Raw genomic sequence first — 22002 nt, 5'->3', positions numbered from 1 at the left:
ATTGTTTATTCCTAGTGCTACAATAATAAAGTAACGAGTATAAAACAATTAAGTAATAAATATAAAATAATGTATTTATGGCGATTCAGTTTGTTTGACTATCTGTGCAGGCAGAAAGTTTATTAAATGAGATACAATGTTGCTGCTGTAAAATCAGCATTTTATCATATTTGAAATATAAATCTAATATAATCTGTTTCTTAATGCATTTTCTTTAAAAACATGTGTGTGTGTGTGTTTTTAATCATAATTATAATAATCCATAATTATGTGGATATGCATATTAGATTATTCACAATCTAATAATTTATCATTTATATTATTTATATTTAGTGAAATACAGAGGCGGAGCCAGACATTTGAAACACCCGGGGCTTAGCCCTAAAGGGTAGTATGCATGTGGAATTTTTTTTTTTTTTTTTGGGGGGGGGGGGGGTTAGAAATGACTGAAAGATTAATATGGCTCTGTTTTGAGTTTTGTTCAAAAAAGAATGACTTCATATAGGGAAAAATATATATCACATGTGCAGGACACCTTAAACTAGTTTTTTAATTAAGCAGCAAGGCAGAACAAAGTCGGGGCTGCATCAAGACACAGGGACTAAACCCCAATTCAACCAGACCCAGAACTGGTCCGGAATTAAAACAGGACTACAACAGTTCAAACTCATCACTACTTAGGATTTAACCAAGACAGAACCAGAATCAGAACTAGATGATAGTAGCACTAAAAATCATCATAGACCTGCACTACACTTATTTTTTTAATTCTACCAAAGTCCACTATTTAGATTGAGAAAAGTTTATATAATTATTTATCCTTGTTGTGCAAACAAGCTGCAGAACTTAATAAATATAGAATTTGAAAAATAACAAACCTAAAAAGAAACACTAGGTACGAGATACATGAGGACCTGTGATACGGTGATACTTTTGGTAAACGACCATTTGACTAACATGTGAGTCTCACCTGCTCTTGTTCATCTCTGTTCTGTCCTCATTCTCCTCTCTCTCCCTCTCTGTTCCTCTCTCTCTCTTTGTGCTGACAATCATCAAATATACAGATATTTACAAACTCTTCAGATCAAAACACAAACACTTTTTTAATTGTAACATCAAATCAGACTAAATGTTTATTTTTTTAGATTGATAAATATAAAAAACATATTTGTTAACTTTAAGAGTAAAGAGAGAAACTATCTGTATTTCTTAATTGTAAATGGCACCAAATTGTATTCAAAATTGAGCCACACTTATGGAGCTCCACAGTTCTGTTCCTGGTGTTTTGGTTGACATCTCTTGATTTTCCCATGTCACAGAAACAGGCTCTGTGTTTTGCCTTATATGCATCCACAGGTGTGCCACCAGTTTACTCACATGGACTCTACTAACCTATCAGAAGCTTCTTCAGCTCAGAATGGAATCGTCTGGAGTTTCTTATTAATTAACAAACTTAGTGTACATGGACTCCTACATTTGATCAAAGTGATGATAAATAGAAGCTCTGTCTCTCTTTATTCTGACATTTAACTAATTCAAAAGATATTTCAATATTCATCTAAAACAAAAGTTTACTCTAAATTGATGTTGTACAGTAAAAATGTTTTATGTTTTATCCCTAAAGTGTAAATATCTGGTTACAAATGTGAATATCCTGCTGTGTACTGAAATCCCTCTTGTTTTGCATAGAAATATACTGAACAACATACAAAACATAATATATAAAATAACATTTACCAGAGTTTTTTCTTTGAAAGAAGCCTCTAATGTCCATTCTTATATTTCAGTACATAACTGAAACCGATTTAGTCGGGGAGGGTAAGAACTGAAAATATGAAACAAACACACGTAAGCTAAGACTCTCTAAAAAATAGCATTTGTTCGGCTTTTCATTTCGCCATTTGTTGATTCACTTGAAGAGCGAGTAACGTAATATGGGTCAAGTGATCAGTTTGATATCAATCTTTCGTGATGCACCGTCATATTTACATTATTTGTACGGTACGAATGATTTGCTTTGGTACCTGCTCAAACTTAAGCTCTCCTTAGCATGGCTGGCTCCGTTTCTCCAACAGCGCACTCACAGGCAGGCAGCTGCCCCGCCCCCTCGCTCAGTCGCTTAGTGCCTGAGCTCGGATCATACCAATATCAGGGGGGATTCACGCACAGTCGTAAATTCCCACAGTGTGCACTATGTGCTTCGAATATTGTGTGTACTTTTTGTTTTATACAGTTGTCAGCCAGGCATCTAACTATGAAAAAAATTACACTCCAAAAGACCCCGGGCTTCTGACAAAACAACCCGGGCTTAAGCCTAGTAAGCCACCCCCACGCTCCGCCCCTGGTGCTAGTGTTTTAGCCGTAGGCTGTAATGTTAGCTAGTTCATGGCTATAGGAGTCTGGATCAGTTGTAACAGCTACAGTCTGGGTCAGTTGTAACAATAATGCAGATGTTACAACTTACCACACTATTACTTTAACTTATATTAAACAAGTTGGGGCAACGACATCAGCAGAGAGAGGTTCACTGGTCGCTTTTGTATATGCGGTTAATGCCATTGGCAACACAATTACTTCACTGTTTGTGTTCCCACACATACATTATGCAGACCACTGTGTCAGAGATGGACCAGTAGGAAGTACTGGTAGTGGAAATAAATCAGGATGGGTGCAAGAAACAGATTTCCTCATCTTTCTGAAGCACTTTGCAAACCACACCAAGGTAAGCCATGATAAAAATAATGGAATTGCGATGCTGGTGAACAACTACATTTTTTCAGCTTCATTGTTATGTTCAAAATTGGTGCAAGAGTTGTAGGTTATAATGCCCACTGAGCCAATGAGGCCAAACTCAAGGAAGACCAACCAAAATGAATGAAATATTCAGTTGCAGAAAATTCCATAATTTGTCTTTTTTGGGGGGTTGGAATATGTTCAAAAGCTAGATTTCTGCATTCTGTCACACACACACACACACACACACACACACACACACACACACACACACACACACACACACACAGCTACATAAATGGCTCTAAGTGCATTCATGTGTTGAATAAACAAAGATTACATGTTAATATTTTGTTAGTACCCTTATTTCATTGTGTTACATTTCACCCCAGGATATGTTACAACTAACCCAGACTAGGGGGTTAATTGTAACATTTCACTCTTCGTGTTTGAGACCATACCATGCAATGGGTAATTGTGCTGCAGAGAAAATAGCTGCACTATTTAATAGCAGAGACATGTAAATACTTTGCATTACATTTTGAATCCACTACCTTAAAAGAGCTCCAATTTACAGACAGAAATGTCAAAAATGTTACAACTATCCCCGGTCTCCCCTACATGAAAATATGACCGATTTGCATGTGGCCCCAGAAATAACTGATATCCTACAAACAGATAAACATCCTGTTTGTTTGTTTCTTATTATTTACTAATATGTAATTTTAGCTTTACTTTAGGTACTTGAAATATATTTCGATTATACAACTTTTGTACTACTAAGCTACCTGTGTAGTAGTATAATGCATGTATAATGCATCATATGTGCACGTCTAAATCTTTTGTAACCTGGACTCTCTTTAAGAAAAACTCCCAATCTCAGTAGCTGCTCAAATAATCTCCCCTGGATGTCGTAGTCAGTGACTGATCACAGGTGTGTCGACACCTTTCCAGAGTTCATCTTCATAATAAGATCTGTACCCTACAAGCGTGCAGTGGATGGTGTCGGGCTAAATATATCTGTGGGGGTGATGCGCTTCTGTGGGCAGCTGTAATTTCCCCCTGACGCCATAAACCAGTGTTCCCGTGTTCCGTCACCGTGAGACTCGTGCAATGAGTAATGCGTCTTTACCCGGTCTCTGACTTCCGCAGCATGAAAACTCTAACACTTGGGCTGACCCTTGTTCGACAGTAAGTTCATCCGACGATAATATATGAAGTTCAGCACCACAGGGTTCCGAGGAGCGCGACTTGTACTTTGACAGACTTCAGTCTGTCGTGTTTGGAGGGGTTTTAAAACGTGTAGCAGTGACGGACATGTGTTTATTTCTATCGTGGTCTTAACCGGAGTTCACGGAGAGCGGCTTCTAAGCTAAAACGAGGAATATATGATAAGAATATATGCTAAGAATATATGATAAGAATATATGATAAGACTGTGACTCTCCCAGCGGGTTTGTACCGTTTGTTTAGTCTGTGCGACGTTTCACGATGGCCACCAGGGGGCAGAATAAACGCGGGACAATAAAGGTTCATTCATTTACAAAATCAAAAAACGGATTTTTGTGGGTCAAAGGTAAAACCACTTACACACACCACATATTGTCCGAAGATACCATGAAAATAAAATCAAAATTAGCAGTGCAGACTCCAAATGTTTGTTGTCTTTGTAATTTATTTGCAGTTTGCGTGTCACTGGGGTTCAATCTGTAACTGAGAACTTGTGAATTTCTTTTTATCCTGACATTTGTTGATTTATGCATTTATTTTGGCCATTTTGATTAAGTGATTCAAAATAACTGAATCATCAAAAAGACGTGTTAGTAGCCAGTCGTCATTAAAAGTGTAAGTACAGCTTTGGGCATACAGAAAGTCATGGCTGTGAGCAACACGTTCATGCTGGGTGTAATAAAAGATTTGCATTCATGTGGTAACAGATGTGAAATCAAACGAGTGCCTGTTGAGCACCAAACTCTGTCAGTGTTATCTCCTGTCATTTATTTCCTACAGTGGGGAAACTCAGTACAACAAAGATGGTCTGCTGCAAGGTAAAGAATGATTCTAAATATTTGTTTCATTAGAATAAAATTGCTTGTTTTGGGTAAAAAAAAAATAGAATAATGGAGCTGCTTTATTCTAATTTCCCCTTTTCCTTCCACCCAGGCCAGGCTATAGACGCACCTTTGTCTGAGGCTGGGCTGCAGCAGGCAGAAGCTGCAGGGCGATACCTCGCCCATGTCAAGTTCACCAACGTGTTTGTTAGCAACATGCTGCGGGCAAAACAGGTAAACTATGAACCTTATACAACAGCAGTGTAAAAAAAAGCGTCTGGCCTTTCAAAAGATCCAGTTTGATTGATTTATTTTATCTTGTGAGTCTGTGGATTTGTTTCTGTGTGTCATAAAAGTTCACAGGTGTGGAGATGAGATCTAAATGAAGGCTCAGAAGATAAATGCAGTCGGACCTTTGAACACTGAGCACTTATGTAATTCTGACTGAGTACTCGTGGCAGACTTATAAAAGCCACCCTCCTCCTCTCTGTAATCAGATTACATTTTGTTTTTGTTTTTCCATCCAGACCACCGAAACAATAATGAAGCACAACAGCAGCTGTTCCGCTCTAGAAATGGTGTGTGACCCTCTGCTTATAGAAAAGGCGAGTGACCTCAAAACTTACCAGAAAACTTATTGATCAGATGTTTACGTGCCAATGAATAAGTTGATCTTTCAGAGCTTTGGGATAGCTGAAGGGAGGCGGTTACAGGACGTCAAAGACATGGCCGAGGCGGCTGGTCAGACGTTTCCAGGCTTCACACCTCCGGGAGGAGAGACGCAGGAGCAGGTGAGGCTGAGGTTGTCTTATTGTAAAAGGAGAGAGTCTTGGTGAAATCTGGATCACTGATAATGAAAAATAATAAATAATATTCAGGCCTATTGCCAAGACTGAATTAATTACTTTCTTTTTATTCGTGGGAAACAACAAAATAGTAAAAACAAAAAGATGAAAAACACTCACAGTTCTATTGTTTTTCCACTCTTCATCTCAAAAACAGATGTGGCACTGGTGATAAACACGGGCCATAAAAGTCACCCTATTGATGTCAGGTCCTTGCATCCCTGCTGATTATCTGGTTTTCTGTTATTTATGTGGACATTAATAGCATCTGTAATCTTTTGAACCCGACCCCTGAACCATAGAGCGGCTCAACATACCCAGGGTATCTTTCTTTTATCTGGATACACGCTATCATCGGCAGTAAGGATAAGCGGTCACATAAAGCTGGCTGTCAACTCGTTTAGTTACCGAGGGTTTCCCACCCGCATTCACATGAGAGATGTGGTGTTGGCAGCATCTGACCAATCACAGCTATGCATAAGAATACCAGCAGTTGATCAGCTGATTTTACAAAGAGAATTATATAATAGCAAAAACATGAAGAAGTTAAACACAGCACAGCAGCGTGAGTGGAAGAGCACTTTAGTATTAATAGTTGGCCGTCCGACTGCGGTCTGGAGTGTGGGGCCTCCCTGCTGCTGCGGAGTCGGGGCGGTCTGCCTCCCCCCACCGCAGGGAAAAGGGTAACACCACCTGGGTCTGGGTGCAGTTCCCCCCCTCCAGGGGCAAGGGTACCTAGACCCGGGGCTTAGAGTACGCTTGGGGAGTGTGATCGTGTGTACAGCGTCTCTTTATGTCTGTCTCCACGTTGGTTGAGTGTGGAGTAAGTGCATATGAGAGCATGAGGGTGGGAATGGATGTTTGTGTCTGTGTGTGCCTGTATGTCTGTGTCTGTGTGTCAGGTTGGGTGTCAGGCGCCACCTCTCTGGGGACATCTCAGGCCCTCCAAGGTTTGGAGGCCTATCTCCCCCTACCACCACTTCCCCTGCCAGTGGCGGACTCCCTCAGACATCGGTGTGTTGGTGGTTCTTTGTGTCTGGGGGTGGGCGTCCGGGTACACACCGGCTCACTCCTTGGCGGCCGCTTATCGGGGCCTGGAGCCTGGGGCTCGCTCGGGCCACTTCGGAGGTGGGGTGCCCCCGGCCTCTCGGCCTGGGGCTCGGTCACTCAGGCACGGCTGGCTGCCGGCGGAGCTCACGGGCGCGTCACTGCAACCCCCCCTGGCTTCTGCTCCACGGCTGCTGAGTGAGCCCTCATCTGGGACTCTCCTCAGCTCTTTCTGGGACAGTGGCGCGGCTGCCCCTCTGTTGGTCTTCCTTGGTCTCTTGTGTTCTGGGGGCCTCTGGATGTCTGGAGTTTTGATCTCCTCCATACCTGCTTCATGCCCTGGAGGACGGGGCTGTGGCCCCCCCACACCCTCTAGCAGATCGTTACATGAAGGAACCTTTTAAAAAAAAAACAAGCGCGTCCATGCTCACAGGTGTACACACGGGTGATCACACCCACAAACTACACCCTTTTTGGCTCCTACCTCAAAGCACACTGTGTTCTGTTGATCTTATGTGCTGCACAATAATGTTTAATATTTAGTATTTACTGTCATATTCCCATATATCATTGTGATGTTGTTTATTCTATTACTCTTGTTCTCTTCTGCTTGTTTTCTTTTTTCTTTCTCAGCAGGTGACCCAGGTGATCGATATATGCATTTTTTTTTCTTTTTTTCTTCTTTATTTTTTTTTCTGCTCATTCTGTTGGTTTTTGTCTTTTGCCCTTCTCCCCCGTTCCTCTTCTCAGCTGTTTCTCTTTCCCTCTTTCTTTCTCCCCTTCTTTCCCCCAGTCAAGTCTGTCTCGTATTCAGTAAGTGAAAATAAAATAAACAATAAAAGGTGAATCAAATGGACCATTACTGCAAGGCTGGGATGGTCAATTTGGTAAAGTAAATCCGTTGGGCACCTTTCTTTGCCTTTAGACAATAATTCTGATGCAAAAGAGCCAAACGGGACAGGCAAAAAAAAAAAAAAAAAAGTATTACTAGTGCTGAGTTACTATAATAAGAAACAACAACAGCTGTGAAAATTGCAGCTCTGTCATCAAAACATGGGAAAGTCTGATGGATTATAATCAACTGTTTGATTAAACGAATGTTTCATCCTTTCAGCTGCAGCCTTGGTTTGAAATGCACATTTGATATAAGGACAGCAAGTGGGATACAAATAGATGAGATCATGTGTTCATGCTTTAGTTGTAAAACTGTTTGCAGCCAACAGGAAAAAATAAGCTCTATCTAAGAATGTGTATTTCGTACTGATCAACAGGGAAATGCAAAGATATTAGATGCTGCTGAAAAACTTTAGACCCTCACAGTGATGCAAATAGAGAATCGATTGGTCAGCTGGTCAACCGGACCTGCTTTGGAGAAGGTTAGCATAGGTTATTGTGGACATACAGAAAACCCAGGGTTAGCCCTGACGTTACCCATATAATATGAAATCTTGCTTCTTAGCACAGGCCTCTGGTTTTATTTATTTACTTCATGTTTGTGTGTTAATGTGGTTCCTGGTAACACATCGTGTATAAAGATCAGTCACAAAGGTGCATTTGAGTGCTTGGTTCCAGCACGATATAGCCATAAAGTTTTACAGTTGTTTAGTTAAGATTAAAATGAAGTCTTGAGTTCGAAGTACTCACAGGTCACCGGTCTGAGCAAAGACAGAGAGAGACACAGAACTGAGGCTGCAGTGCTAACCAGCTCACCGCCGTGCTGCCCAGTTCCTTTATATATTCCTTCAAATATCGAGGTATCTTGGTGTAATGTACACATACTTCCACTAGGTGGCAGGAAGCATTCACCTCCTAGCTCTATAAAGTTATGATTAGCATATCATTGTCTTCTTTGCATGACTGAATGTCTTGTGAATCTGTGAAAGAACGTTGGGCTGATCAAAGTACATGCCCGCGTGTGTGTGTGTGTGTGTGTGTGTGTGTGTGTGTGTGTGTGTGTGTGTGTGTGTGTGTGTGTGTGTGTGAGGACAGGATGTGAGGAGGAGGAGGGGTTGTTGGAGGGAAGGATGTTCTATTTCCAAGATACCTCGTCAGACTTCGTCCATTATGTTCTAGCTTGGACATGAACTCTGGTCAAATCCAGGACGTGACCAGCACATCGTGATGGTGACGCTGATCTTCAAATATAGATTTGACACAAGCACAGAGCACTCAAATCCTCTGCAAAAGGCCTGCTCCCTCCCTTTTTTAAACAAGTTGCAGGTTGTTGCATCAGAAAGATGTGCAGTTTTTATACCAAAGGACGTGACTATGAATAAAACGACCTTTAACCTTCATCCCTCAGCGCCGTAGGAAGCCTGGGTCTCATTCTACAGTATGTACAACAATAGAAGCAGGAGAACTTTTCATAACAGATTTTTGCTCTGCTCAGGTGAAGGAGCGGTTCAAAGAGTTTCTGGAGAAAATGCTTCAGCAAATTGGGGCCGAACACTTCAGCGAGAGAGGGCAGGACGACTCGCCGTTACCTGCTCCGTCACAGGCGACTCCTACTGAGGGGAAGGCCGACGATGGGGTCAAGGATATCCCCGTCCATGCTTTGGTGGTCACCCATGGGGCTTACATGTGCGTGGTGGTGCGCTACTTTGTGGAGGAATTGCACTGCCGCTTACCTCTGGGTTCTGATCAAGCACACGTGTTCTCTCTGAGTCCGAACACGGGCCTTTGTCGGTTTATAATAACCGTGAGGAAACAAGACGACGAGTTCATATTATCAGGGATCCGCTGTGTTTTTATCCACAGAGGGGACCACGTGAAACGCAGATCGTGACCTTTTACGTCCTTTTCTTAGGGTTCGTTTAAACAGTAATTAAAGCACCTTCGCTCAGCCTCGGATCGTTTGTGTTGCAGGAAATTTCATCATCGCGTTGTTATTGTCTGGCTGTTCATTACTACATACGTGGGCGACTCTGTGGTTTAGCGAGGCCTCATTTCTGAATTTATCCCGTAGGGGTCCAGAAATCTGCACAAGAACTCGGAGTAGTGTTTACTTTTTGGAAATCAGTTACTTTTCCATTGTTGTGAATTAACACTTGAGTCAACAAGGACAGACGAATGTTACGAGCCCATTAAACTGTGGAACGTGTGAACGGTCTCTGTGTGGCTGTTTTTCAGTCCACACATTTATTTAGAGTAAAAGCTGCTGTTTCTTAGCTAAAGGAGTCTGTGGCGTGTGCGACTACTGAAATGCTTTACTGATGTAAAAATGTACGTTTGCACCTGTGATGGTTCTGTCCTGATAAAGTCGTTTCGATAAACTCAGCTGGTTGTTATTTATTCATCTTTTCATGTTGCGTACCTTTAATTTTCATTCCTGTAAGTGGGCTTCATTATTTAGGTCATTTTAGTTGTTTTTGTTCTGTTTTACTTCAGTCGGACAATATTTGACCGCGATTACATAACCAACTGGCTGCCTTCATGATAACTGTGTGACACTTGTTGTCAGTAAGGTTTTAAAAGAGTGTTTTAATCTTAAATCACTCAAATACTTTCAGCTAACTGGGACTTTTGCGTTTGCAGATCCCGTTTATTTTCGTTTGACAGGCATCTTAGAAGAGGAGGACGTAATCTGACAATAATGCACATGAGAAATGTCTCAGCCGTGCGTTTGAAAATGACTCATCTTCTGCTTAAAACAAGAAACAAAAGATGTTCCAGATACTTACAATTTATTTTATTAACATCAGAAATGATACACCAACCAATATATATAAATAATAAAACAGTAGGCGAGTAAGGACGTCATTAAAACAGCTCAATAAATAAATACTTTTGTATTGCTGTGACTGTTGGTGTCCAGCACCTGATATATTTTTGACATTTTTATGGAAGCTGCATACAGGAGATATTTTTTTCCCAGTCACAACAGCATCATTCGTCTTTTTGTTGTTCTTGTTGCTGTTTTTCAGCAACACTTCAAGAATTGTTGGATGATTTAAACAATTATTTGAACAAATATTGACATATCTGACCCAGGGGTTCAAATTCTCCTCACCAAAGAGGTTAAAGGACAGCAGCAAACTGGACCAAACTTATGTCGAGTGTTCCCAGACCATTATCTTCAAACAGGAGACCTGCACGAGCCCCTGTGATGTAACTTGGTTTATGAGTACATACAAAAGGGTTAGCTCCATAAAAACTCCAGGAAGGTCAGTATCTCCCCACCCAGCAAAGCATGACTTTACAAGTGCAAAGGCACCGTTTGAGTTCATTAGAAACGTGATCTTCCTTTTTTGGGACGGTGCAAACTCCTCAGACGACCAGCAGATTCAAAGCCACTCACTGTTACTGTCAGGCAGCACTGACATGCTGCCCACCCTGTGAGAAGCTCACACACCATGCATCAGACACCGAGACATAACCTGCTTACGTGTAGATATATGCATATATAAATAGCATAGATGTGTTTTAATATTTTGAAAAAGACAATCCACTAATTCTAGTTGTGGACCTGAAGCAGACACTGTTTTACTGTCCAACCATTTCACATCCCAACAAACAAAAACAGACACCTGCATGTGCATCACTGAAGCGACGGCTGTTATCTGTGTCCAATAAACTTTTGCTTTTGAACCGACTTCAGCCTCGATGACTGTGCAGAGTTTAGATGTCAGTTCGGCCTCTAATCAACAGGTCTTTTCAGACCTTTTCAACCAGGTCTAGAAATAAGGGACTAAGGTTTCTATGGCTCTTAATGTTTAGCCAGATTTATCCTGGGAAATATCTTCTATGGATGAGTGATGCTGGGCGACTTAGGCTTGGTCTGCCCGGTCTGCAATGTTAGTCTTCACAGGGCTTCCAGGCGCGTTGGGCTGTAAGACGGACAGGGGGTCGTCGCAGGAGGCGATGGTCTCTTTAGACACAGCGCCCGTCTGATCCTGTTCAGGCCGAACGTGATCTGCATCTCTGAGATCTTTTCCAGAACGTGAGGGATTTGCTTCTGTTCGTAAAGGATCAGAGGGGTTCACCTCTTCGCTCCTTCTCTGTCTTTTAACCGAGGGATTCAAGAGCCTCTTCAGCGGGGCTAAGTAGTGTTCAGGCGGCTCGCCATGTGCCACTCGCAGATGACCTCCTTGTAGTCTGAGCAGCCTTCTCCCGCTTGTAGAGTAAAACACATGATGGTGGCTTACTAAATCTAACCAAATGCCCTGGAAGAGACAGTCTTCTCTGTCCCTTTGCCTCTGTTTGGTAGAAAGAAAATGTTTATGGTCTGTTTTTGGCACTTTGTGACTTCATTCAAACTAAGAACATCTAAAACAATACTCACAGATATGTACAGCTTTCCCTTAAAGTCCATGCAGATGAAATGTTTTCTTCTCAAATCAAATATTGACACAAAGTTGCTGGCAGCTGTTCTCACAGGCAAAGTGACTGAAAAAAAAGCACATTTTCTATCAACAAATGTAACAAGAAAAATTATTTGATTAACAATATTCTGCTTTTAAATTTGAAAATATATTTTGAAGTTTATAAATGTACAGAATTAATCTCAAACTTTCTTTTTTGTTTTGTTTGGTTCAGTTTTTCTCTAATTTTCCTGAACTTCCTTTCAGATCCAAAGCTGATATTTACCCTCTTCAAAATCAAGTAAGCAAAGTCGGTCATACTTAACATTTTCCTTTATTATTGCAGAGGATTGTCTGTATAAGCGGTTCCAGTTGTGTGTTTATACGCAGACTTACCCAGAAAGCCGCTGTAAATGCTGTGTCTCATTGATCCATTCAGCACAGAGTAGAAGCGTCCCATACCGGCAGATGGATCTGCATTTGTTGCCGCGTTCAATCGGCCCTGCTGATGTTGAGCTAGTTGTTCTGAATCCTGGAGCCTTGGCCTACAATCCACTGGTACAGACACATGTCCAGCAATCAGGATGACTAAGAAGGAAGCCAGTTGCATGATCGATGGCAATTAAAGGCCTTCTAAAAGCACGAATGTTCAGGATGGTATGTGGTCCGCTACTGGAGGAGGAGAAAGTCCAACGGGTCTATTTAAACAGAGGGTCAATAAACTGGCTAACTCATTTACCAAAATGACTCCAAGCTTGGCTGCAGCAGTTAAGGGTTGCCTAGATGCAATTGAAGTAAGCTGTATGGAAACACGATGCATCACACATGCATAAAAAACAGTTTTCTCCCCTGCGTGGAAGTAAAATTTCTCATGTGTTCAAGTTTAACTAACAAAATCTAACACAGAGCTTAAAGTCTAGAGATAAGAAAATGCAGAAGAAGAAATGACTGATGGTCGTTCTTTGACATCAATGACGGGTTTTCACAATTTTTGCTCATATTTCTTGTTACTTGACCTCACGTGTTGTTAGAAATCTAACATTTATGAAAGCGTTACATAAAGATCAATTAGATTCGTCTAAAATCTAAAGATCGGGCAAAAAATTGGTCGTTTCTTAATGACTGACCCTCTGTTGCGTCACAGTAGGCTGACTGCCATTCAGGTTGAATGATTTATCCTGTGCTTATTATTAAACTGTACACACTTCCGCTGCTCTCGTTATCTTTTACAAGAGTTTCCGCCCTGTAATTATTCCTGGAAAGCCTGGCCTCATTCTTATTCATGTCTATTTAAAATGGGAAAAAACTTTCAAACTCAAACATCAAAGGAAGATTACATTTGAATACTAATGTAATGTTTATTGAAAATTGTGCAGATGATCTGCGATTATATGGCATATATTTATAGCAGAAGCTATATAAACTAGCAGTATGTCACATATTCATGAGGAAAATGAAGATTCATGTTACTGTATGGCCTTTAATGAAATCACACACTATTCAAACTGATGCTAGTGTTTGTTTTTGCTTATATTGTAATTGGAGCAAAATCATATTTTTTCAGATTAAAATTTAAATGAGATCAACATAAAGGGCTGCTGTATTCTTGACCCATTTTCTTTGCAACTACGCTTCCACACCTGCAAAAAACCAAAAACATACATAGTGTGCCTTCCTCTTCACCAGGAGGGGGCGCTACATACTGACTCATGAAAAAGACTTTGGCTGCAGGTTCAACATTTGCGCTGGTACTCGGATTTTCTCTGGTCTTTCCTGTCAGTCGGAGCATGCGCGTGTGAAGTAACTTAGACACACAATAAAATAAAAGATTCGCAACAGATTTTACAAAAACGTATTTTATTATCGTCTCAGGAATACAGTTGACTGCTGTGCACAGCACATACGTACAAAAATAAAAGGAAAACCATTTGCAATATATTATTTTACTTACTCATCATCATATTTTTCAGAAACAAATGATTGGAGAAGTCTGTTGTTTCAAACTAATTTACAATCATTTCAATAATCGGAACTAAGGCAGAAGGTGAGGTATATGTTAAAAAAGAGGGGGTGGGGGTGGACTCGGAGGAAGTACTCTCCTTTCAGTGCAGGAATAGAAAAGTGAGAGAGAAACACAAAGGCTGCCGGTGGCACACCGGGAGTCTGATCCCAGAGCCGCCCGCAGGCCTCCGGTTCCCTACGAACCGACACGTTTTGAAACCAGCTGAACAGATATATAATGAGCGCAATGGCAAAACCCAGACCTGGATCAAAGGGGTAAGACAAACCTAGTCCGTTCAGAACACTACATGCATAATGAGGACTTGAGGAAGTAAAGGTTAAGTACCTTTTCTCCGTTACTGCGGTATCATACAACCTTTTATGCCTCTGAACAGCAACATGCAAAAGTCGTACAATTGCGACAGTAAATGTTTCCTTAGTCTTAGAAAGTAAAAACCAAGCTTAGTTGGTGTGTGCACAATATCGATTTCAACAGAAAGCATCATGTTGGAGGAACTGCTGTGGCGTTCCTGTTCCTGCAGTGCTGACCGTGTCTCTCAGGGCCGTACAGAAACTACTCGTCATCAAAACCACGTGCTTTTATTCTTTCGCGTCAGCTAACTGCTTCTGCACTCCATTAAAAACGCACCTTTTATATATTTTGGATAAATTAGCAAAAATAGCTCTCTGACCTTTTCCTCATGTGGTCAGCCAAGAGAAAAAGCTACATGCGACCATTGCTTCGATGGCTGATCGCTCATAATGACAAATAAGATGCTCAAGGCAAAATCCCCCACAGACACGTATAAGTGGTGTTGATATTCAGATACACACATGACATCCTGGGCATTTCAAGTTGCTCTCTTGGATCACAGTATTCAGAAATAAGCATCCCCTCTCCTGGAAGCGTTTGATTCTTTTTCACGAGGCCTTTTGCTACATAACTATTGTACAGTCAGCGCTTTTCTGCTGCACGCATCCCTCCACTCACTGGCTTTGCTTCCAGTCGCTCTCATCTTTGTCCTCTCCGTTACTACCGTGCGTCAGTTTGCACGGCTGGACAATGCCTCGTCATTCCCGACTTAAGGTAAATTGATCATCGCTACAGTCGTTCTGGCTGAAACAGAACAGGACAGGAGTGTGCTCAGTCGGACACATGCATACGTGCTTACACACACATTCGTCTCTGCTACTAGACAGAAGCTGGAGCTTAAAGGGCGCATAAACCATTGCTCACAGACATTCTGTCAGTGAGTTGCAGTAGTGTTTAAAAGGGCATGAGGTAAAATATGATAACATATCTACAAGTGCCTCGCTACTTCCTTTTAATCATATTTCACCGAGCTGGCCTTATACTCGTAGCATAATGAAGGTCAAAGCCAGCTTGATAGCACCTCCTTCTAGCATTTAAAATACTTGAGAAGTTGCGAAAATCATTAGTACTTTCATTGCACATTACAAGAGAACTGTCGTTGTTTTCATCAGGAAAATGGCCTAACAGGTTTTAAACTTGAGAAAGCAAAAATGACGTGGCTGAAACACAGCTACACGAATAACACAGAGGGCAAATCGCCCACGTCTCTGACCTTTGCGCAAAAATGGCTCAGATGCACAGGATTCTCAGGTCCCTGCGATGACCGTCCAGTCTAAGATTAACTAACAGGAGACCCACGAGTCTGCCACGCAGGTATTTCACCCGATATTATCCACATGTTCGTCAACTTAAACACTCAGTGATTCCTCTGTCCGTCTTAGCTATCGTTTGCTTTGTTTGCTTCTTGTGCCCTCTCGTTTCTACAATGGAAAATTACAGTATTAGAAAGAGGAGCATGAGAGGTTGTTAAATTCAAGTATGATATGCTGTATATGCAAAGCCTGGATGAACATCACTAACGTAACCCTTTGGTTCAGCTCATATTCGGCGCTCTCCTGTGAGACTCAGTGACCAATCTGAAGAATGCATAAAAACTCTGTCACAAACGATCCGCTTTATCTAAATATCAAAAACGGAGACACCGTCAGGATCGTTTGCAAATCCCAGGATCTTGAACTGAGAGTAAATGTCGCTTTTCACTCGATTTATTTCGAGTTAAAGCAGCAGACCGTGCCGTGCTCTGTAATTTTACTCAGCATGCTGCTTTAACCAACTTCATCGTCACAGAAACTTTGCAGTGTAAAGTAAGAGGCCTGATGCAACAGACGGCATCGACTTGAACCGGGGGAAATGTACAGTAGGCAGAGATGGAGGGTATTTTGCGTCATAGTGTTAGGTCTATGATATTCTGTCCCTCCGCCATGTAAAGGAAGAAAACAGGCAAATCCGCATACATGATGAAAGCCAATGCATAAACATTCACATTTTCAGTTTGGACTGATGATCCGGCTACAAAAACTGTTCAAACGAACCCCGGGATTGTCAAAGCTCCCTTGGAGGTGATGGCGACTCCAAATCCAGCTTTCCTTTTTAACAAGAGGCTCCACTGGGTCCTGTGCAGCGTAGAGTCTCGCTTACTAAATTGATCTAATTATGGAAAGAAAATAAAGTGAAAAAACTTCTGGCCCTCTAGGAATTGGGCTAAAGCCCCCCCAGTGGTGTCTGAGGGAGTGATGACTTGCGTATCATTCCTATTTCTGACTTGAGCACCACATTTCTCGCATGCAAGGGTAAGGGGGGGCCGCAAGAAGGAATTCAAGGCACCGCCACCTCATGACAAAGCAAGAAAAAAACAACCGCTATTTTTTCAAGTGCTCTAGTTGCCCTGACCGTGACAGAGACACGCAAATGCAACGGATGGGAAATGTCTATAGTCCTTGATAGATGATGACGACGACAACAACAAAAACAAACAAAAAAAACCTTAGAAGTAAACAGGCATTCTTCTGTGTAAAAATTTCATGCACACATTTTTCTACATCCTTGGGACACGGTGCTTTGAGGTAATAACAAATCCATTTGAAAAAGATGAGCTGTCATCCACCGACAGGGCAAAAACTCAACCAATTCCAGCAAGCACCCATAAAACCAGAGGGGACAAACGACGCCTCTCCGTGCCCTTCATATCATAAAAGGATGAAAATCACAAAAGCAGCAAAGAATGGCATTTTTGATCATTTCTAATACAAAGTAAACTACCCAAATATACATATAAAGTTTGAATAAATACTATCAGATATAACTGTGTTTCTTTATTTTATAGTCCATTTTTATCTTTTTTGTGTTTGTATGTAGTATACGGTATTTATGTTACCTGGGAGATAATCCACATGTGCAAATACGTTTGTTATTGCCACTTTTTGCTCGTCATATTCGGGGTAGGAAGTGCGTTACAGTCATGGCAGTTGTGGCCTTGTTGCCCCTCTTCACGCGGCCATGCTTGCTGAGTGCGATGTAGGATCCTCTGTAAACCAGAGACTCGTAGGCGTTGTAATTGTTCGCGAGCAAGCTCTCCTTGAACTTGCATTCGTCGTGGAAGACTGTCTGGAGGCGACAAAGAGACAGGGCATGCTTTACAACGAGCTGCTCGACACAAATGCAAACACAAGTTTGAAGCTTAAATAAGACTGTGAGCAATGAACAGTAATAAAAACAGTGAAATCTCACTGTTGTGGGTTTTAAAGAATCATTTTTTCAGTTGTTTGTGTTACTTCGCTGCAATGCTGTGCACTCAAAAAATGATTTTTGGATTTACTTTAAAGAGTTATGTCAAATCCAGTTCAATTTTATTTATACAGCTCCAAATCACAACAACAGTCGCCTCAAGGCGCTTTATATTGTAAGGTAGGCCCTACAACAATGAACAATGACCTATGAGCAGCACTTTGGCGACAGTGGGGAGGAAAAACTCCCTTTTAACAGGAAGAAACCTCCGGCAGAACCAGGCTCAGGGAGGGGTTGCTTCCACCTGACTGTGTTTAGTAACTATAAAGAATTAAACGTGTTTTACTCCAAAATGCTGTCCTGACTAAATGAAAAGCCACTGCAGCTCTGTGGAACCACCCAGCGGAGCTTTTTTAATGTCAGCCAGTAACTTGAAAACTCAATAAGTCATTGAAGGTTTCAGGTTTTTATTATTACCCATACTAGGCCTTGCTCCTACTTTCTGCCATCAATCTGATCTAACTCCAAATCTTGCAAGTATTGCTTTCTGAGATGCAATATTTCAGACCTAAAACCTCCAGCAAATATTCTCAAATAAATAAAATAAGAACAATTTTGGAGACAAAACTGCTCGTCTTTGAATATCTGACACTGTGAAAACCCTTCTCTGCTGTGCTGAGCTGGCTATGCGTGACTTGCACAGTGTGCAACAGTCACACTCGCCATCAGAGACCATGTGGCCTAATTCAGTCTCTTATCAGATCATCACCATGCTCTCAAGCTAACGCTTCATCACTCATGACCAGATAAGTGATTCACATTCTGTCTGTCAAATATGTTTTCCACAATCACATTCATGTGTCAGCAGGGCTCCACTAAACATAATGTTCCTTCCCGCACCACTCGGAGCTAATAACTGTCATCAATGTGCTTAAAAGCAAACCGATCACGTCAGCTCAAACAAGCACGTGTTTCCTGTCTGATAAGGTCATTAAAAGGATGGCATGTAGGAGAATCTGATAACAGCATCGACCAAGAGTCGTTTCTATGCCCCACTTTTGTTTATAAATAAACACAGAGGAGATGAGGAGTTCAGTGACGAACTAAATAAAAGGAATGTAAACTGTGCTCTAGCTACCATCACATTGGGAATGTGAGGTCATTGGGCAATAATAAGATGCACAAGCTTGAAACTTTGATTAAGACCCAGAGTACTCCAGTTATCCAAGTCAAGCAATGGAGGAGATGATGGAGTTGTAAAACACTAAAAGGACGAATTATAAAGCATCTGATGAGGTCCTCAGGCAATAAAATGCTCAACCTCAGAGAATCAGAAGATATAAAATATATCAAATACAACACTTGAGCTGACAGCTATCAATAAAAACCCTGATGAAACTCAGAGGTTTCCATGTGTCACCTTGCTTGCCATGTTGAAAGAAAACCTGCTCTACCTCAGGGCACCTTCAGCGCCTTTAAAACACTGAGTCATTTTGTTTTATTGGATCCTGAATCCATATTTTCAAAAGACCACAAAGGCTGTTGAGGAGAACAAGCAAACAAAGTCATGAGTAATAACTGCCAGGAAACTCTTAAGAACAGATTGTCTTTTTTAGAATTAAATGTTTAACAAGAGAAATAAAGTGAAAATGTTTGAAGGGCAGGATTATGGAGGCCTGTGGAAGGTGCTGCCCATGTGCCTCTCAACATGTGTGTGCTGCGCCATTTGCCATTAAAATCGATTTTCAACTGTGCTGACAGGTTTCTTGTCACCAGGGGGGTTTCCCTCCTCCTCTTGCTCTCTTTCTCTCTGACACACACACACACACACACACACACACACACACACACACACACACACACACACACACACACACACACGGTACAGCCCTGTGATCTAAATCCCTCATCTGTTAACCTCATCATTATTTACCCATCGGCCAACAGGCCTCGCACACTTGCTTTAAATATAGCTTTAGAAATTCCTGATGAAACTGAAATATAGGTTTCGCAGGCCGTAGCGTGCAGCTCCCCTGCAGCCACATAAGGCAAGAGTCTCTTTCCAATTTACGACAGGCAAACAGAAAAAAGGCGGATCGAGCTCCAAGTGCGTCCTGATTTCAGGATCCAATTAACCAACAGTGCTGAACAATAAACGAAATACTGTGCATACCTACCGTTCCGTATAACCTCCCACGGCTGTTCATTGCGACAAACAGCTCACTCTTCACTCCATATAGGCTCACCACTCCTCTCTCCACCGTCGAGATCTCTATTAGACCTGATACATGACAAAGATGCGTTACGTTAGAGTGAGCAGTGAGTGACATACCAAAGGAGCATCCTGGCTAAGTGCGTGCGTTTTGCCACTGTAGCATTGTGCTTTCTCTGCGTCTATGGGTGTAACCTTGCAGGTTGCTGCGCAGCATGCCGAGCCTTTGTTCTGCATCTTTCACCCCATCTTCCATTTGCATCCAGGCGCATTAATTAAGCGCATTGTGGTTATCGCAATAATAGCTGTCCTAATTGCACGGCGTGCACGGCTATTGGTCTCCCGGACCGCCCTCAGAGGGCTGCGTAAAAATAAGTTGTGTCTAAAAGCGTCCATACATTCGTGACATGGTTGAGCTGGAGGAGGAGGGGGGAGGAAGAGGGGTTTTCAGTACTGATGGATACGTGCTTTAACAGATTTGTCTTTGCCGTGGAAGAAATTCAGTTCTCTCCCCGACTCGGATGAGACGCGAGCATGCAAATGAATAGAGGGGATAGACTAGCCTGCTCATCGCAGATCCATGCTTATTGACCGTCTCTCTTTTATGTCTATTGCATTACATTGGTGGAGATATAACTCACTGTACTGGTTTTCATTATGTACACCGTTTATCCTGCCGTCGGGGAGGATCTGAAGGTGAAACCCGATGCCCACGTTGCAGTAGAGCCTCCGCACTCTTTTGATGCCCAGCAGATAGTCACTCTCCCAATTCAGCTCCGGTTTCTCTCCGGAGATCCCGAGCACAGAGCGCGAGAAGAGGGTCTCCCATCGTTTCTCCAGTAAAGTTGCATTTGTCCTGCTGCTCGGTAAAGGGTACGCTGACACGATCCCCAGCAGAAAGCCCAGGAGAACCACTGCGGTCAGCGTCCAGTGCGGCGTGCCGGCCTCGCAGGACATACTGACGAGGAGCCTTTGCGCAACGGCCATCCGGTTTACCTTCGGGCCACGTGGTCAAAATTAATGACCCTAAAAATACCGCTCTTCTTGTTTTGCTTCCTTCGGCATGCTGACTGAGGGTTATTTTTGGAGCACAGATCAGTGCTTTGGGCATGAAACGCAAGCCCCGGTGCAGACGAGGAGAGGAGACGGGAGAGTGCGCGGCAGAGCTGGAGGTGATGGTGATGGTGATGTTGGTGGTGGTGGTGGTGGTGATTACCATGTTTTGCAGCTCCCCCGCGCCCCTCTCTCTCACACACTCACTCTCTCTCTCCCTTTTCTGACAGCCTCTCTCTCTCGGTAAGAGTTCAGAATATTGCGCTCACCAAAAACCCTTCAACCTCGCCAAGTCTATCGCATCCCTAGATGACATCATGCTGACTTCACCCGCAGGGTTATTGCAAAGGCAGAAAAAACAGCAGGTCTGTGGAGATGTGAGGGGGATAGCTGCTGTTTCTGCCTAACTGGAAGAGAAGAAAGCTTATTGGCGTTCCGCGGTATGGGACGCGACGGGGCACTCGGGCTGCTCCCAAATTGGGTCGGTGGTCATATGTCTACCCGATCGCTTCCTTATTTAGAAGGAAGGTGTAAAAACAGGCCCACTTGTCACCGGAGAGCAATGACAGGGCTCTTGTGCTGGTCGCTCTTCTTTCCTGCCACGTTTAAGACTTTTCCCCAGCAAATCTAGGCTTTTTTAAGCCTAAACTGAAATGTCAGCTGGGCCAGAGAGCCAGCGGGGAGCTCGCACCAATCAACGGCAAAGATCAAGGTTCAAGCCTTCAGTGCAGGCTAGCATCCGCCCCCCTGACCTTGAACAAGACACTGAGCGCCTCTGAACTCAACAGCACGACCGGGTAACGGAGGCCCAACGTGTCATTTTAATCATGTCAGGTTTTTCCACGTATACCCTAAGCCGTGCATTTCTCACGGCGCATTCGTGAGAACCACGAGGAGCACTGGAGAGGCCCGTCACGAAACGGCGCACATTGTCGGCGTGCCATTCCGTGTAACATGAAAGCCTATCGTCTTTTCCATGTAATGGATAATGCCACCAACAGTATGTCCATGCGTCAGTGAGCCCAACGCAGCTGCGCACCAACAGCTCTCTCGCACACATCAGTTCCCCAAGATTTCCAAAGGATGGCACCATTTCCAAGTTCATTTGAAGCGCTCATGTAGAGTCTTTAAGCTTCGGCTTTGGCAGAATTGTGGACGCTGT

General features: G+C 42.6%; 3 protein-coding genes across 5 annotated transcripts; 1 reads left to right on the top strand and 2 right to left on the bottom strand.

The window, feature by feature from the left end:
- Window positions 1-3349: 3349 nt before the first annotated feature.
- Window positions 3350-9952, top strand: tigara (TP53 induced glycolysis regulatory phosphatase a). 2 transcript variants are annotated; one of them, XM_040024963.1, is made up of 6 exons: window positions 3350-3924; window positions 4744-4781; window positions 4897-5018; window positions 5312-5362; window positions 5465-5575; window positions 9066-9952. In XM_040024963.1, the coding sequence occupies exons 1-6, from the start codon at window positions 3854-3856 to the stop codon at window positions 9459-9461; spliced, it is 789 nt and encodes a 262-aa protein (XP_039880897.1). In that variant the 5' UTR covers window positions 3350-3853; the 3' UTR covers window positions 9462-9952. The 2 variants fall into 2 exon arrangements, with proteins under 2 accessions (XP_039880897.1, XP_039880896.1); XM_040024962.1 differs by having other exon boundaries at window positions 5312-5389.
- Window positions 9953-10019: 67 nt separating this feature from the next.
- Window positions 10020-12628, bottom strand: LOC120729419 (fibroblast growth factor 23-like). Its single transcript, XM_040024964.1, has 3 exons — window positions 12373-12628; window positions 11958-12061; window positions 10020-11871 (listed from the first exon to the last, which is right to left on the bottom strand). Exons 1-3 carry the CDS (start codon window positions 12584-12586, stop codon window positions 11443-11445), a joined length of 747 nt encoding a protein of 248 aa, XP_039880898.1. The 5' UTR covers window positions 12587-12628; the 3' UTR covers window positions 10020-11442.
- A 1114-nt stretch (window positions 12629-13742) lies between these two features.
- LOC120729420 (fibroblast growth factor 6-like) lies at window positions 13743-21995 on the bottom strand. Of its 2 annotated transcripts, XR_005694930.1 has the most exons (4): window positions 20429-21995; window positions 19753-19856; window positions 17226-17455; window positions 13743-17030 (listed from the first exon to the last, which is right to left on the bottom strand). XR_005694930.1 is itself a non-coding variant. In XM_040024965.1 (3 exons), exons 1-3 carry the CDS (start codon window positions 20772-20774, stop codon window positions 17279-17281), a joined length of 627 nt encoding a protein of 208 aa, XP_039880899.1. In that variant the 5' UTR covers window positions 20775-21995; the 3' UTR covers window positions 13743-17278. The 2 variants fall into 2 exon arrangements, 1 of the variants encoding a protein (XP_039880899.1); XM_040024965.1 differs by having other exon boundaries at window positions 13743-17455.
- Between the last annotated feature and the right edge of the window lie 7 nt (window positions 21996-22002).

This window comes from Simochromis diagramma, unplaced genomic scaffold (genome assembly GCF_900408965.1).
Source record: "Simochromis diagramma unplaced genomic scaffold, fSimDia1.1 OVJJ01000293.1, whole genome shotgun sequence".
NCBI classification, from domain to species: domain Eukaryota; kingdom Metazoa; phylum Chordata; class Actinopteri; order Cichliformes; family Cichlidae; genus Simochromis; species Simochromis diagramma.
The sequence above is the reverse complement of the archived record's forward strand: the minus strand, read 5'-3'. Positions and strand labels throughout refer to the sequence as shown.